Below are 15267 nucleotides of genomic sequence, written 5' to 3'. Positions count from 1 at the left end.
AAATTGTCAATTAAAATGAAACTTCTCTCCCAAGACCTCATGACTTGTCAAGTTGACCTTACAGTCTCATGACTTTCTATTATTGTCACTGAAGATTTGATGGAAGCTTGTTCTTTCTGTTTTGGTCACTAGAAGCTATTCCACAACTTTCCCATCCCTTGAGGTAACTCAGTCTTAGTTATTATACTTTTTGTATAAAAAATGTCAGTATCAAAGTTCAATGTGTGGTTGCTGCCTCTGGGATCTCAATAGCCACCTTCTCCATCATGACTCTTTTTCTTATTTCATCAGCAAAGAGAATATCGGGAAGAACAAACCTTGAGCCAGCCAGGAAAATGTCTTTGTTAGGCTCCGTGTAGGGTATACTTAAATAAAGTTGTACCGGCCTGCCTGTGCATTAGAGATAGTGAGGACATCAAAGAACATCCACTGGCTAAAGAGATATAGAGCTAATGTACTCTGAGTTCCCAAACTGCAGTTTATTTACAGGATTTGGTGAGTGCTTTGCAGGTCTGCACATCTTCAGCTCAAAATATGGCAGTGTGGTAAATTGCCTGCACCCACTTTAGTCTGTGGGGTTTTTTTAGCACTTTGCAGTCTGGTGAAACATAGGAAGGGAGCTGTTGGAATGGATTTAGAAATACTTCGTAGTTTAAGGGATAATCAGTGGCTGCTAGTTTGCCGAAGAAGATTGTGGCGGATGAATGGCATGGACTCAGGGGGGTTTGCGTCCTGAGACATTTATTATTTATTTCTGAGCATATTTAAAAAGTTAGCTGCTTCAGTGGTTTCACAGACACACTTTGCTAGGCCAATCATCATACAGATTATGTCACAGGTAGCCAATCATTACACCGATCACGCACGCAGCAGTCGTGCCTTGTACTCTGCTACTTGTTTGGAAAGGCTGTCTTGCCCTTAACCTTGGTTCCCACTGGCTTCTGCTAGCTTATCTGTACTTTCTCAGGATGTATCATTCCCAGCTGCACCAGTGTCCTTGAGTATGTTTGTCTGAGGCTCCTGTTGCTTGCTACTTGCAACTTTCCACCAGTTTAACCCTGTCATGACCCTCCACATCTCCCCCTTCTTTTACTAATTGAAGGGCTAAGGCTGTATGGATCTGCAGGGTCATGACTTGCTTCATACTCCGGTCAATCATTCTTCGCACGCAGCTCAACAAGCATCGTACACAGATTAGTATTGCAAGAAACATAAAAATTACAATAAGTAAGTCCTAGAGTCAGTATGCATTTTAACCAAGGCCCTATAGCAAATATAGGCCAAAGACTGTTATTAGCACGAAGCAGCATATTTTATAGCTCCGTCAGCACTATCAGCATCATGCTGATAGGGTACAGCCTTGTGATTATGCGCTCCTCCCTTTTATCGGATTAGTCTTTATTCAAGGCCATAGGATGGCCATAGGTTTACTTCATCAATATCAAACCCCATTTGTTTGTCTACAAACATTATGTGCTGGATTGTCTTTTGCATGGCACCTTGCAGGTACGTCACTAAACGTGGTAATATCAACAAAAGGCATATTAGTATTCCCAACACCAGTAGCCCTCCCTTTACCAGTGATAGCAACCATCCCGACAAACCCCATCCTTGGAACAGGTTTTGTAACCAATCGTCGTTTTGCTTTTTAATGTCTAAGGCTGGGTGTTTGAGGTTGTTGATCTTTCCTTCAATCAGGGTCGAACGGTCGCTCGGGTTGAAGCAACACATGCCTTTGAACTCTTCACATCCGTGGTTGTGTCGTAAAAGAAGGTAATCAATTGCTGCTCTGTTTTCCAACACGCCAGCACGCAGGGCTTGCATATCTTTAAGCATTGCTGATAGGGCAACAGAAGTAGCATTGATAGTCTTAGTAAAGAACATGCGATTCTTTTTAAAGTTTGGTAGTTCATAGCAACTCCCACCCCAGGTGTAAGGAATGCTGCAGCTGAGATTTGTGATGCTGAGAATAAGATCACTTCTGAATTGCATTCAGGGTCGAGGGATGAGACCTCTCTCCTATTTCGTGTTTGATCTCTAGTCATATCCTCCAGCCCTCGTTTGCTTGGCATATAGAGGCTCAAGCGACCGAGAGTACAGAGGCCTCCAGTAGCATTGGCTGGAATGTAGGAGTAAGCTTTTACCCCGCATAGCCAAAATATTCCTGTAGGGAGCACAATATGTGCATAGTTAAAGGTTACATTGGTTGTGTGATTACATTTAAGAGAAGGCCCATCTTTTGTAAAGTTACGGCATGCTCGAGTTTTGCTGGTACAGTTTACCATCGCAGCACACTCAACCGCAGGAAACATTCCTTTCACCTTAAGTTCTATCAGTGTTTCATCATACGGTGTTGTGACAGAACCCCATCGAGACATCTGACCAAACGTATTGACGACGTCGAAATTTGCCAATATTGATTTGTTTCGCATTGTCTCCAGGGGTATAGGAAAACCAATAGTGCAAGTGGTGTAAATTTGGCTCGCCGAAATTCCTCCTTCTAGACAAAAGTGAGTGGTATTTAGTATTTCCCTAGCTAACTTCTCCCAAATATTGACATTGCTGTCCCATGGGTTTGAGATCAAAGTTGTCACCGGGGCCGCCTGGATTAGGAACACAAGTGTCTGTGTGGTACCCCAGACGTTTCCACTCTTCCTGGTCGTCAGATGATGGGGTGCATGGTTCGGACTGCTCGTGCTCTCGAGTGGTGTCGTCAGCATCACGAGGGTCAGGATCCACTGTGGGGCGAACCAGCCTGGCCGGGAGCCATCGTGCGCCATCTCCTGTGGAGACACAAGCATACCCTCGACCCCATGTTAGCAATTTGAAAGGTCCTTCCCATTTTCCTGTCTGTAGCGATTTTACCCGAACCTTTGCACAACTACCGTGTTCTATACTGTCAATCTGTTTTAAGGACGTAAAATGTCGTAATAGCACTGGTTCATGTGTCCCCTCTCCTAGTGTCAAGTGATTCAGCACATATAAAGCTTTCTGCAGTCTAGCTTGTGGGGGTTCCCCCAGCATTCCCCGTTTTTGTTTTTCTAACATTGTCTTTAGGGTACGGTGTGCCTGTTCCACGATGGCTTGACCCTGAGGGGAATGCGGTATGCCAGTGACATGCCGCACTCCCCAAGTTTGCAAAAAGTGTCGGGTTCGGTCACTCACATAGCCTGGGCCATTATCAGTTTCTATTTGATGAGGGATGCCTAGAGCAGCAAAAGCCCCTCGCCAGTGGCGAATTATATCACAGCTTTTTTCTCCTGTCTCTGCTGTTGCCCAGATGGCTGCGGAGAAGGTGTCGATGGACACATGGACATACTTTTGGCGTCCAGATTCGGGGATGTGTGTAACATCAGTCTGCCAGAGCTGCAACGCCTGTAGTCCGCGTGGGTTCACCCCTAAATGCTGTAGGGGTGCAAACGGCTGGCAGTCTGAACAAGTTTGTATGATCGCGCGGGCTACTGACCAAGGCAGCCTAAACTGTCTGCGAAGCATCTTCGCTGATTGGTGGAAAAAGGAGTGGGGTAGCCGAGCTTGGTCCATCATGCCCGGGACTGGAGCAGCCCAGGCAGGCGCAGCGAGGCGGTCAGCTTCGGCATTGCCCTCCACGAAGAAACCGGGAAGTTCTGTATGACTACGTATATGTAAGACATAATATGGGTTAAGTCTGTGGCTTAATGAAGTCCATCATAGCTGTTTTAGCAATAAGAACAAGGGCTCATTATCTACATGCTTCAGCCAGCCCTTCTCTATTCGTCGTACAATGCCTGCCACATATTGTGAGTCAGTGACAACATTCACAGGGCAGTGCCAGCGTTGGAACACTTTCACCACTGCGAGTAACTCCACTGTTTGTGGTGATCCCTTAGTTAGATGAACCTGATGTTGCCAGCGGTTATCTTCAAACCAAACGACCACAGCTTTACGTGTCTTTCCCGATCCGTCTGTAAACACAGTTTGACCCACTACAGGGGTCGTCTGACACAACGGTTGTTGTACAATTGTCGTTTCTATACAGAAAGTAAAGAGTTTATGCGATGGTGGGTGAAGCAAGATTTGTCCCAAGAACCCCTCTAAGGCAACCTGGAGGGGAAGGCTATTGGCCTGGCACCACTCCAGGTATTCTGCAGTTAGTGGTAAGAATAGAGTATGCACCTCCTTGCCACTCAGTTCCACCGCACGCTTGTGGCCCTTGTGGATTAGCATGGAGAGCATTTCAATGTGAGTAACTATAGTTTTAACCGGCTGATAGGGCAAAAAAATCCACTCAATGATGACCAAAGGATCCCGCCCTTGCTCGGGTACCCATTGAGCTAAAAGGCCCAATGGTTGTTTTTCCTGATTAAAGATATACAATTGGAGATCAAAGTTATCAACCCACCGGTGTGCCTGACGGTTTTGCAATTTATGCGCTACTTGTGTGAGTGCAGACCACGCTTCTGTGGTTAGGGTGCGCTTTGATCGCTGGTTTGGGTCTCCTTTAAGGAGATCAAACAGTGGGGCTAATGTTGCGTTGTCTATTCCCAATAGTGTTCTCACCCAATTGATCGTACCTAACAGCTTCTGTAGGTCATTCAGCGTTTTTATATCAGTGGACAGTGCCACCGTCTGAGGTTCAACAGTGTGATCCAAAATTTTCCATCCCAAATACTTCCAGGGGGCTACTGATGGCACCTTTTCCGGGGCAATCCGTAAGCCGTGCTTTTCTAAGCTAATTATAGCCTCTTGCATCACGGACTCTAACAACTCTGGGGCAGCCCCTGCCATTAGAATATCATCCATGTAGTGATAACAAAAAATGTGTGGATGCTTTCGTCGAACCTCAGACAGGGCCTCTGCCACATACATTTGACATATAGTAGGACTATTTTTCATTCCCTGTGGCAATACAGTTCAATGATATCTTTGCATCAGTGATTGATGGTTTCTGGATGGTACTGAGAAAGCAAATCGTGGCGCGTCTTCTGGCGCCAGGGGAATGGTAAAGAAGCAATCCTTCAGGTCCACTATAACAATGTTCCAGTTCCGGGGCAGCATAGTCGGAGAGGGCATGCCGGGCTGCAGAGCACCCATGTCCCCTATAGCTGCATTCACCTGTTGCAGGTCATGTAGCAGTTGCCACTGTCTGCTCTTTTTCTTGATCACAAAGACAGGTGTGTTCCACGGGCTGGTGGTTGGCTGCAGGTGTCCCTGACGAAGTTGCTCCTGCACTAGCAATTGTAATGCCTCGGCCTTTTCTACTGTCAGGGGCCACTGATCCACCCAGACCGGCTTATTTGTAAGCCAGGTCAAACGGGGAACAGGCTGCTTCACAGTGACCCCTTCTGAAAAGGCCGCTTCAAGGATGCAGTTTGCACCATAACCCCCCAAGTTCCAAGCACATCCCTCCCCCACAAAGTTAGTGGTATGTTGACTATATAGGGACGGGTGTTCGCAACTTGCCCCTCCGGCCCGATCACCTGTATAATCTGGGCGCTCTGCCGAGGGATGGATACCCCGCCGATTCTGGCGAGGCCACTGCTCGCCTGCGTTGTTGCCCACCCACGAGGCCATCGCGCTAGGGAGATAACAGTGACATCTGCCCCAGTATCAATCATTCCCTTGAGGGTAACCTGCTCAGGCTTGCTACCCTCGTTACGCAACGTACATGTCAGCATTGGTCGCATCATCTGTACCTGTTGTGCCCAGTACACCTCTGGCGCTCCAGTGGTGCCGAAGCCCCCAGTTCCTCTCTCATTACTCTCCGCATGCGGAACCAAGCTTCTGAATGGAATCAGCTGGGCTATACGACTCCCCACTGGTATGAAAACAGGCGGTGATGGTGTCCAAATCATGGCTTGAATCTGCCCTGTAAAGTCAGCATCTACCACTCCCGGTAAAACAAAGAGTCCCTGGGAGGTGGCACTGGAACGTCCAACCAACAGAGCACTCAGGCCATCCCCCAGCGGTCCCCGCACCGCAAGGGGGACCTTAGGTACTTTTTGGTCCACTATTGTGACGCTGGCGGCTGTGGTAACATCCATGCCAGCGCTTCCCGCTGTCCTTGCTTGGAGGCTGTCCAGGCCTGTAGCGACTGAGGGCAGAAGCTCAGAGCATTTCGATTCTGGGGTATTTGTGTCCGAGCGTGCCCTCGCTTCGCGCTGCTCCTCCCGTTTCCCAACTGTGGCAGCAGTGGCTGTCCATCCTTGCCATATTTCGACTGGCACTGGTGCGCGTAATGTGTCCCTTTGCCACACCGGGGACAGATACCAGGGGGTGGCTTATGGCCTCCCCCAGCCCTCTGGGGGCAGTTGCGCTTGAGGTGCCCTGGCTTCCTACACCAGAAGCATGTCTGGCCTTTTACCTGCACCGCCCCAGAGAGGGCCGTAGCGAGAGACTCTGTGTGATAGCTTATCGAGCCTACTTTGTTGCACACCTCTATCATGTCAATCAGGCTAGGATTTCTTAAAGTCCGTAAAATACGTTGACAGTCAACGTTCGCATTTTCTATTGCCAGTTTGGATACCAGCGCCTCCTTGGCATCTGTGTTGTTGACCTGCTTGTTAATGGCCTCTTGGAGGCGGTCAATAAATGTCATATAGCTCTCCGTAGCTCCCTGCTTAATGGTAGTGAATGATTTGGTTGCCTTGCCGATCTCAGGTACCTTTATTATAGCCTGATAAGCCAAATCCATTGATTGTCTCAAAATTTCAGGTCGGAGCTGCGCCTGTAATTGTGGTGAACCTATGGGCGGCTCACCTAAAAGATGAGGGATTCCAGCCCCTTGTAGGGGATGCCCATCATTTCGGTCCAGGTTTTGTAGTGCTGCCACGTCGCATAACTCCTTCCAATATGTTAAGAATAAGACTCGTTGTGTCGGGGTAAATATGAGCTCTGTTAGTTGCTTGATATCGAAAGGAGTCAGTAAATGTCCCTTCATGATTATGCTTATCAAGCTCTGCGAGTAAGGGGATTGGAGACCATGCTGCATCACTGTTTTCCGCACCTCTTTGACCAAGTCCCAGTGCATGGGCTCCCACACGTTTGGCCCTTGATTTCAAATTATCACAGGATACGCGAGTGCTGCAGCTGCCCCGAAATCCCCCTCTGTCAGAGCCTGTTTCCTTAGATTTTGCCAGTGCGCTGCGGGATCATGGCCCGCCGACCCTCCTGGACCAGTATTCCACTCAATCAAATTCTTTTCCTGTGGACTCAGGCGGGCCCGAGGAGGGGAATCAAATCCCAGGAGCTGAGGCGGCACAGACGGTACATGCTCCATGCTCCGACGGTACATTGATCAATGGAGCTGTCGGAGGGGAGGCGGGCCAGGGCAGACCCTGCCTCTCACCCTCCTCCGGCTCCAGCAGCCGTGCTGCCTCCTCAGCACTGGAGCTGGGTTGCGTAGCGCAAGGGGGGGCCGGCTGTGCCGGAGCTGTTGCCGCGACTACGGCCGCTGTGGCGGCCCGTTCTGATTTCAGATACTGCAGCGAGTCTTTTACCAACCGCCAAGTTGGTAGTGCTTTAGTTGCTGTTAAATCCCCCTTCGTTGCCTCATCCCATAAAATTTCCCCTGCTCGTTCCCATGTCGGCAGCTGGAAAGCCGTCACTGAGTCAGGAGGAAGGCCCTTTCTCTTTAGCCAAGCAAGCAACAGTCGGAGGGGATGTTCATCATACTGGACTCCCTTTTTGTTCAATAACTTAATTAAAATACGCACGATCGCCTGTTCCTCTGTAGATATCTGCGATCCCATTTTCTGTTCCCACGTTCCCAGCCGCTCACCTTAAAATTGGTGATTAATTTGTCCGCGTCCGGACTGCAGCTCTCTGATCCGCTGCGCAGCTCTCTAGTCCCGGGTCCCGCTGCTTTCTACGTTCGGCTGGGCTCCACCACCGGTCGCTCTCTTCACCGCAATTCTCGCCCCACGTTGGGCGCCATTTGTGGCGGATGAATGGCACGGACTCAGGGGGGTTTGTGTCCTGAGACATTTATTATTTATTTCTGAGCATATTTAAAAAGTTAGCTGCTTCAGTGGTTTCACAGACACACCTTGCTAGGCCAATCATCATGCAGATTATGTCACAGGTAGCCAATCATTACACCGATCACGCACGCAGCGGTCATGCCTTGTACTCTGCTACTTGTTTGGAAAGGCTGTCTTGCCCTTAACCTTGGTTCCCACTGGCTTCTGCTAGTTTATCTGTACTTTCTCAGGATGTATCATTCCCAGCTGCACCAGTGTCCTTGAGTATGTTTGTCTGAGGCTCCTGTTGCTTGCTACTTGCAACTTTCCACCAGTTTAACCCTGTCATGACCCTCCACAGAAGATGAAAGAAATTGTTACTGAAATGTTTTGGCAAAAAAAAAAAACCAACCTCACAAATGAAACAGCTCCCAAAGTTCCAGCAAAATTCTATGTTAAAAAGTAAGACGTGGAAATATGGGGGGAAACCATCCACAATCAGCCATGAGCCTACTTCCTTAACCTCTGACTTTTATACAGCTACAAAGCTCCTTTTTTCCTATGATTTTTCTGTAGTGACAAAACAGCCTTTGTCTGGAATGTTATATGGGAGCCATTGCAGACTAGTTCCCGGTTGTCATTCCTGATATCTGGTCCTCCTCATGCCAGTTTGAAATGCTGTCATCAAGATAATCCATGCTGAGAAAAATAATTTATCATGATGATTCTCTGGCCTTTTCCTCAGGTCTCACTGTCTGGACATTTCCATCTTCCAAGGCAATGTGACAGAATGTCTTTTCTTTTGTGGCAAGATCTGTGTAGGTCAGTTTTGTGTTGGCTGAAGATGGTGCTTCAGCCAACAGAGAAGTCCTTCAAGAAGTCACAAGTTGCAGCCTGTTCATATTCCACCTTAAAACTTTTAGAAGAAACTCAGAAAGTATCTACAGGGTTAGTGATATATGAAAACTACAACTGAATGTTAAAGAGCTCCATTATATTTAAAGCAGCCAGGCAATGTGCCAGTGCCTGTCCCATTGAATATACAGCAGTTTTGTAGAACATAGTCTATATTCTGGACTATGCAAAGCTCCCTCTGAGATCAATCGAAGTTTAAAAGCAGAATATAAAACAAAGGATTTTATTTGCAGTCTAAGAGCATGTGTACTGAAACCAGAGAATTTGGTTGAGCAAGTCAATATGACTAATCACATCTAGGTGTATCCTATAATTGCAATCCAAATGCAGTGGTGTTGTGATGGACAGTATTTAGACTTTGGGAGTTTTGATCACATATGTGCTATCTTACTTTTAAGTGATAGAGTCAGTAGGAAATTTTTTGGAATTCAGGGGAGATTATTCTTTACAAGCAGGGTTATAGGAAAATTAGTGCAATAAAACTGAATGTGAAGGAAGGGGAAGGTGATAGTTGTTCACAAAATCTCTAAATAAGTTGATTTTACTCACTCACACTCATTCTTCTGTTGATTTCATTCATTCTCCCGCATACCCATGTACTCTAAAGCACCAAGATGTGTGTGCCAAAGGGGTCTGGCCAGGATCATTTGTGTGCGATGCAGAGGACATGTGACACTGGCTGTCAATCATGTAATCAATCAGTCATCATATCTCTGAAGTTCTTTTTGGTTGTCAACAGCAAGCTAGTTTTTGGACAAATCTTTTATACACTTTAGGAGTCATTAGCTGTTATGCCACAGAGTCTCGCTGACTTCAGCTTCCAAAAGACTTGTTGCTGCTCATTGTCTTTGCTCATTGTTCCTTCTTTTGTGATTTTATGTTTGAATATATGCCCGTAGTCAGTTTTCCTGTTGGGCTAACAGGAAAGGGAATCATAAATGTGATGTGTGACAACCCCTTGTTACCATGCTCTTGGTGTGAGGATGCAGGGTCTTCCACTGGTAAGATAAGACCAGGGTCTTCCTTCTATGCCATGGTCTCATTAGAGTGCAAGCCTTTTGGTATTGACACAGATAACACATTCCTCAATTTTCCAGCAGGTATCAGAGACCTTCATTATCAATACCAGTTGTTTTATTTAACCCTGTCTTTTGCTGTTTCTTCTGTGTGCTTACATATACACACATCCATTCATACTTGACTCATACCTATCTTAATATTTCAGTTACAAATCTCTACTGCGCAAGTTAGCCTATGAGAGGAGAAAATGTTCCCCAAACTTCAGGACATGACAGGCAAGAGAGTTGAAGCTTGGAGTTGAGGACCTGCCTGCTAGGACACAGTGGTCAGAAAGAGTTATGTATATATATAATTTTTATTTCCATATTGTTTTACTTCTTAACTATTTTAAGTTTTCCCTATTTGAAAACTTAGATTTCTTGTTTATATCCACCACAATGCTCTGGCTGAATCAAGGTCCTGTCACAAGCATGTCTTGCAAATACCATGACTGTGTCTAGAGTATAAATGCCTGGCACGTCACGTTATGAAGTTACTCAGTTGCTAACATGTTTGGCTGTATTTGACCTGAACTATTCTATGTTGAGTGTCTGCTTCAGACTGAGGCCAGTCAGACCAATTTGGTTATGTTCAAAAGAGGGTTTTTTGGAGTTGGGCAGCAATTCTGCCAAAGATTCTGTCTGCATTGAGCATGTTCTGTCCTTTACAGAGATCTCTCTTGTAAGGAGAGTTAAGCATACCCCATCCTCATTGACAAATGCCCACAGCCCACCCTAATATCAGGACTGAGAGGACTTCCCTGCAATTTTCTGGTTGCCATGGAATATAGCAGCATTGGATAGTACTACAGAGATTGTAAAGGATAATGTAGAGCAAAATGGGAAGCTTGTTCCTGCTGTTACTCTTGTAGTCTGATGTCCTGGAGAAAAAGAAGAGGAATGCAACCCCACTTGAAAGCATAAGAGTGAAGAACAAGGACAGAAGCCCATGTGAGAGGGTTTATAGGAAAATGGAAGAAACAAAAGGAGGGTAGAGTTGGACCAGGATGTAGAAAAAAATAGGAAGAAAGTATGGTGATGGGGACAGATAACAGAATTGGATGGATAAAGATAGAAGAGATTATAATTTGGGGAAGAGGGAGGGAGCACAGGCAAAAAGATAATAACCACTAGAGATCATTTCTTTCCAAGACCTAAAACTGTACATCAAATGCCTGAGCCTCTGCTGAGTAGCATGTGTCCATCTTGCCTGTTGTGGCTAGTTCACATGGGGAATAATAGCCAGCTTTTGATAACAATTGCTTCATTTGCTCAAGGGTGGAAATCTAAGCTACAGGAGAAGAGCTGTTCTGGGGTCAGACTGAAGGTCCATCTAATCGCTTATCCAGTCTCTTACATATATAGAAACTTCCCTTATATCTGATCACCATTGTCACCATCCTCTGAACTTTTTCTAATTTTACTGTGTCCTTCCAAAGAAGAGATAGAGAACTTGAACTGTAAACATGGTGTTTCTCTCTCTTTTCTTCTTTTTATGCCTTCCTAGTAATTCCTTGTATTCTATTTGCTATTTTTGCCACTAGTGAGCATGGAGTTGATGTTTTCATGGACCTCTTTATTATTAGCTCAAGATCTCTCTTCTGAGTGGCAATGATCAATGCAAAGCCCATTATTCTGTAAGTAAGTGAAGGATTTTTGTATATTGTTTCTTTCCATGTTCATGGAAGTCATTCTTACAAGCCTGAGTGAATGGATTTTAAAATGGCACGTGAAATTCAACGCAGTTGAAAGTTTTTTATGTCGCTCTGTGCATTGTTTTAAGAGAATTTCATATATACAACCGTAGTTTTATATTGCTTTTTTTCTGTATCCATCAAGAGTTCAGAAAGTCAAGAACCACGATCTCTCTTTATTGCATGTGCGTTTTGACACAAATATTGTAGTATGTCATATGGGATATTTTCTTGCAAGGATCTACGTGATGCAACTCTGATCATGGCAACAGAAATGTGGACACTGTCATTAATTAACATCAGTTGTTTTTCTTTTCTTTAAGGGGCAAATGTTTACGCAACAGACCCAAGCCGTGGGCTGACTTCATGGGAATGGGCTTGTTACACAGGAAGGTCAGAATCTGCCTTCATCATGCAAAAGCTGATGGACAGGCCATGCCCAGAACAGTTTTGTGATCAATATAAACCGGAATGGCCGAAGATGAAGGAACTTCTTGCCAAGGCTGCGGAGCCAAAGAGCTGTTTGCAGAGGATTTCAGAGTGCATGAGATCAGCAGTCTCATTCCAGGCTTTCCATGGCCCAGAAGAAGATGGGGTCCTTGATCACATGGTCAGGGTGACAACAAGCTTAGGCAGTCCTTTTATTGCTCTGTCGTGCAGGACTGTGTGCCCAGGAAGCCCACCTTCTGTGGGAAAACGCAGACTGGCTGTGCAGGAAATCCTTCGGAAGCAGAGAGCTGAACAAATCCGTTCTCAGGACAAAGACCATGTTAACAGCTATGAGAGATTATTTCAGAACTCCAAAGTCACACTGATCCCCAAAAAGAAGGACCGTCGAGACAGTCTGCAGCCTGCCAGCCTTGCAGTACCTCAAGTGAGCACTGTAGCCCTCAGGAAAACAAGCCTCTTGCCACTCCACCTTTTGAGACGGAGCAGTGTGAGACCAGGATTTGTCATCCCCAAAGTCCGCATCAGCAAGGCTCCTCCACCCACCCACCAGCCAGAAAATGTGAGACGGAGGAGCAGTGCTAAAGATGACCCATATTTGCAGATTCCTAAATGGAGATACAAGGAGCTGAAAGAGGAGCGGAAGAAGGCAGAGGAACTGGAAAAGAAAAAAGTAGCGGAGGCTCAAAAACAGAGGCAGGCATCTCCTGCCAGATGCAGGACCTGATTTAATGACAGTTGCATATAAGGTTTTATGGCCGCCAGTCTTGTTATCTGGGCAAGATAACAGACTGCATGCCACCACACATGTGCATTATGCATGGAGCTGGAATACTGAATAATGGCCTTTATGGTGCAGAACCAGGGCATGGGCTATGCCACAGTATGTCTGGCGGAGTCTGAAGGTATTTTGGGGTGGAAGACAGAGGAGAGTTTACCGGTCTGCTGTTGATAACAAAGTTTAAACGATGCCGTCCTTTTGTGGTTTTCTTTTTTCCAGTTCCAAGTGAATGACTGAGAAAAGGCTTGAAATGAAATGAAAATGTGCATGAAAGGATCATATTTTGTGTTTGTTCATTTTGTAATGGATAAAATTAAGGAGTTGTGCTCTTGACACTAGGTATTCTTTCCTCTCCTTATTTGGGTAGATGTATTGCAATGTTTTATTGTAACAATGAGAAGTTTTAATTATACCACGGTGTTGGTGGGCAGTGAAAATCCAGGTCTACGATTTTTTTGAATATGCTAAGCACTTTATGGCATTTTAATTCCAGTAATCAAAATTTAAGATAGGATAGGTATTAAACTCTATAGCTCTATACAGTCTGTATGGATGCAGTTCTTAATGCTGTTGTTTGTTCTATTGCATACAAAAAGGGCTGTATATGAAATATTTCTGCAGTTTGAGGTGTTGATATCCTCCGCAGATATAAATCAGGGGCAGGGCCTGATTTCTGTTAGAAGACCAAACAACATGAGCTAATTTTTGAATGCCATGGTCACCTAAGATTTACATCCCCCATTAAGTTTCCCATATCTGCTCTCGGTTGTCTCCTCTTTAGTCTCAGGGAATTTTTTGTCATTGCATTTAACAGTGAAACAAGGGAGCTGGTGAACCATAGGCAGGCTTTTTTTTGTTGATATTTAAGTTCCTATTAAAAAACAGACCAGGTTTATTGTTAACTTCACCTCTAGGACCTTTGCAGATTATAACCAGGACAGGATAATTATGCAATTTCCAGAAATTCAAGCAGGTATCAAGTACAGCCATATGCCATGAAAATCCAGCCAGAGATGTAGTATCCGGCAGCTCAGCCACTAGTGTTTGGAAACCTTGGTCAGTCGTCATTGTACGCTTTGATATTATGCATCTGAGTGCCTGGAGAGGACAGTACCTCACTCCTCTGTCTCAACACTAAGAAAAAAAATGTTCCTCAGTACTGAGGTTAGAGCAGGAACTGGCCATGCAGTTCCAGAGATGAAGACTGCCATGTCCACCATCCTGTCCCAGACCCTTTCTGGAGACCATGACGCTAATTGGATATGGGGGACATACTGCCCTCCCAAGCTGAAGACTTTGAGAGCAATTCTGCCATCCCCAAACTTGATCTAAACTGCCCAGTTGGTGAGAGTAGCACTTAATGTTACAGAAACACATCATTACTTGATATGCACGAGCACTCTTGAAAGTGGTAATTCCATAGGTTGCTGCAGGTCCCTTAGATCCATATTAGGGCTGTCTTTGATTTTACCAGAAGTCAGTCATGCTAAAACCCTGCAAACAAATTTTGGTAAGGTAGGGCACTGCACTTGCTGCTTCAAGACACATTCATAAAGGCAGAGATCAAAAGCAAACAGCAAATCATACAGGAAATACTCAGCCTATGTTTTTGCTCAGGCTTTGCTTCTACTTGGAATGAAATGTGCTCTTGTGCGTTCTGTTCATAGTATCACTCTGTTGGAGTCCAAGTAGACCTTAGCTGCTGCTGCTGTTAACATCAGTTGAGTGCATTTCGTAGGCGCTAGGCTTGTATTGGATTTTGTGTGACCAGAATATAAGGCAGAAGCTGAAACTCATTTCATTTGGGGAGAGGGAGAACAACATTTTAGCTCTCTGTGGCAAAGCCATCAGGATGGGTTTTTATTGTCATACACTGTATTGAATGGTTTAACTGGTAATTTTTGTTTACTGCCAGCCTGGTGTACTTAATATTTAGCATTCAGATTCAGCAAAAGCAACCTGTGCTGCAAGGTGAACTGTTGAATTTGCACTCTCAGTATCACTTGCATACAGTTGACAGGTGCTCTCAGGGATTAATGTACCATATGTTAGAATTAGGGGCTGAAAATGAAGCCTGTTTTCTAAGTCTTTGTACTTTTTATGTATATGTATATAAATATGTGATATTTCCATTAAAAGAAGCACAAGCTTTGAAACTTATTGGAGACCTTATTCTTCAGAGAGATTTGGGGATGTTGCCTTTCACTTTTCAAGAGATCGAAAGTTCACTCACTTTCACCAGCAAACTAATCAGTAACATCTGAAAGCAGTTTGGTTTACCTGGGAGGAGTTGACTTCCACTCCTTGAGAATGTTTCCCTACAAATAAAAGAAAACCGCGACATTTGTCCATACATTGTGCTTCGGTTGGCAGTCTCTCTTTAGAGACAACAGTTCCTTATATGACCAGCAGTCACATTTTTCTTACTGCAA

The 15267-nt window shown here is 45.2% G+C and overlaps 1 protein-coding gene across 1 annotated transcript in view; it reads left to right on the top strand.

The window, feature by feature from the left end:
- Positions 1–12989, top strand: part of ANKRD33B (ankyrin repeat domain 33B) — a 48989-nt gene extending 36000 nt beyond the window's left edge. Inside the window, exon 4 of the mRNA XM_067292169.1 lies at positions 11931–12989. Within this exon, the coding sequence (XP_067148270.1) occupies positions 11931–12781 (851 nt within the window). The 3' untranslated portion in view covers positions 12782–12989. The remainder of the gene's footprint in view (positions 1–11930) is intronic.
- The last annotated feature ends 2278 nt before the right edge of the window (positions 12990–15267 follow it).

This window comes from Apteryx mantelli, chromosome 2, assembly GCF_036417845.1.
Source record: "Apteryx mantelli isolate bAptMan1 chromosome 2, bAptMan1.hap1, whole genome shotgun sequence".
In the NCBI taxonomy this organism is placed as follows: domain Eukaryota; kingdom Metazoa; phylum Chordata; class Aves; order Apterygiformes; family Apterygidae; genus Apteryx; species Apteryx mantelli.
The sequence above is the reverse complement of the archived record's forward strand: the minus strand, read 5'-3'. Positions and strand labels throughout refer to the sequence as shown.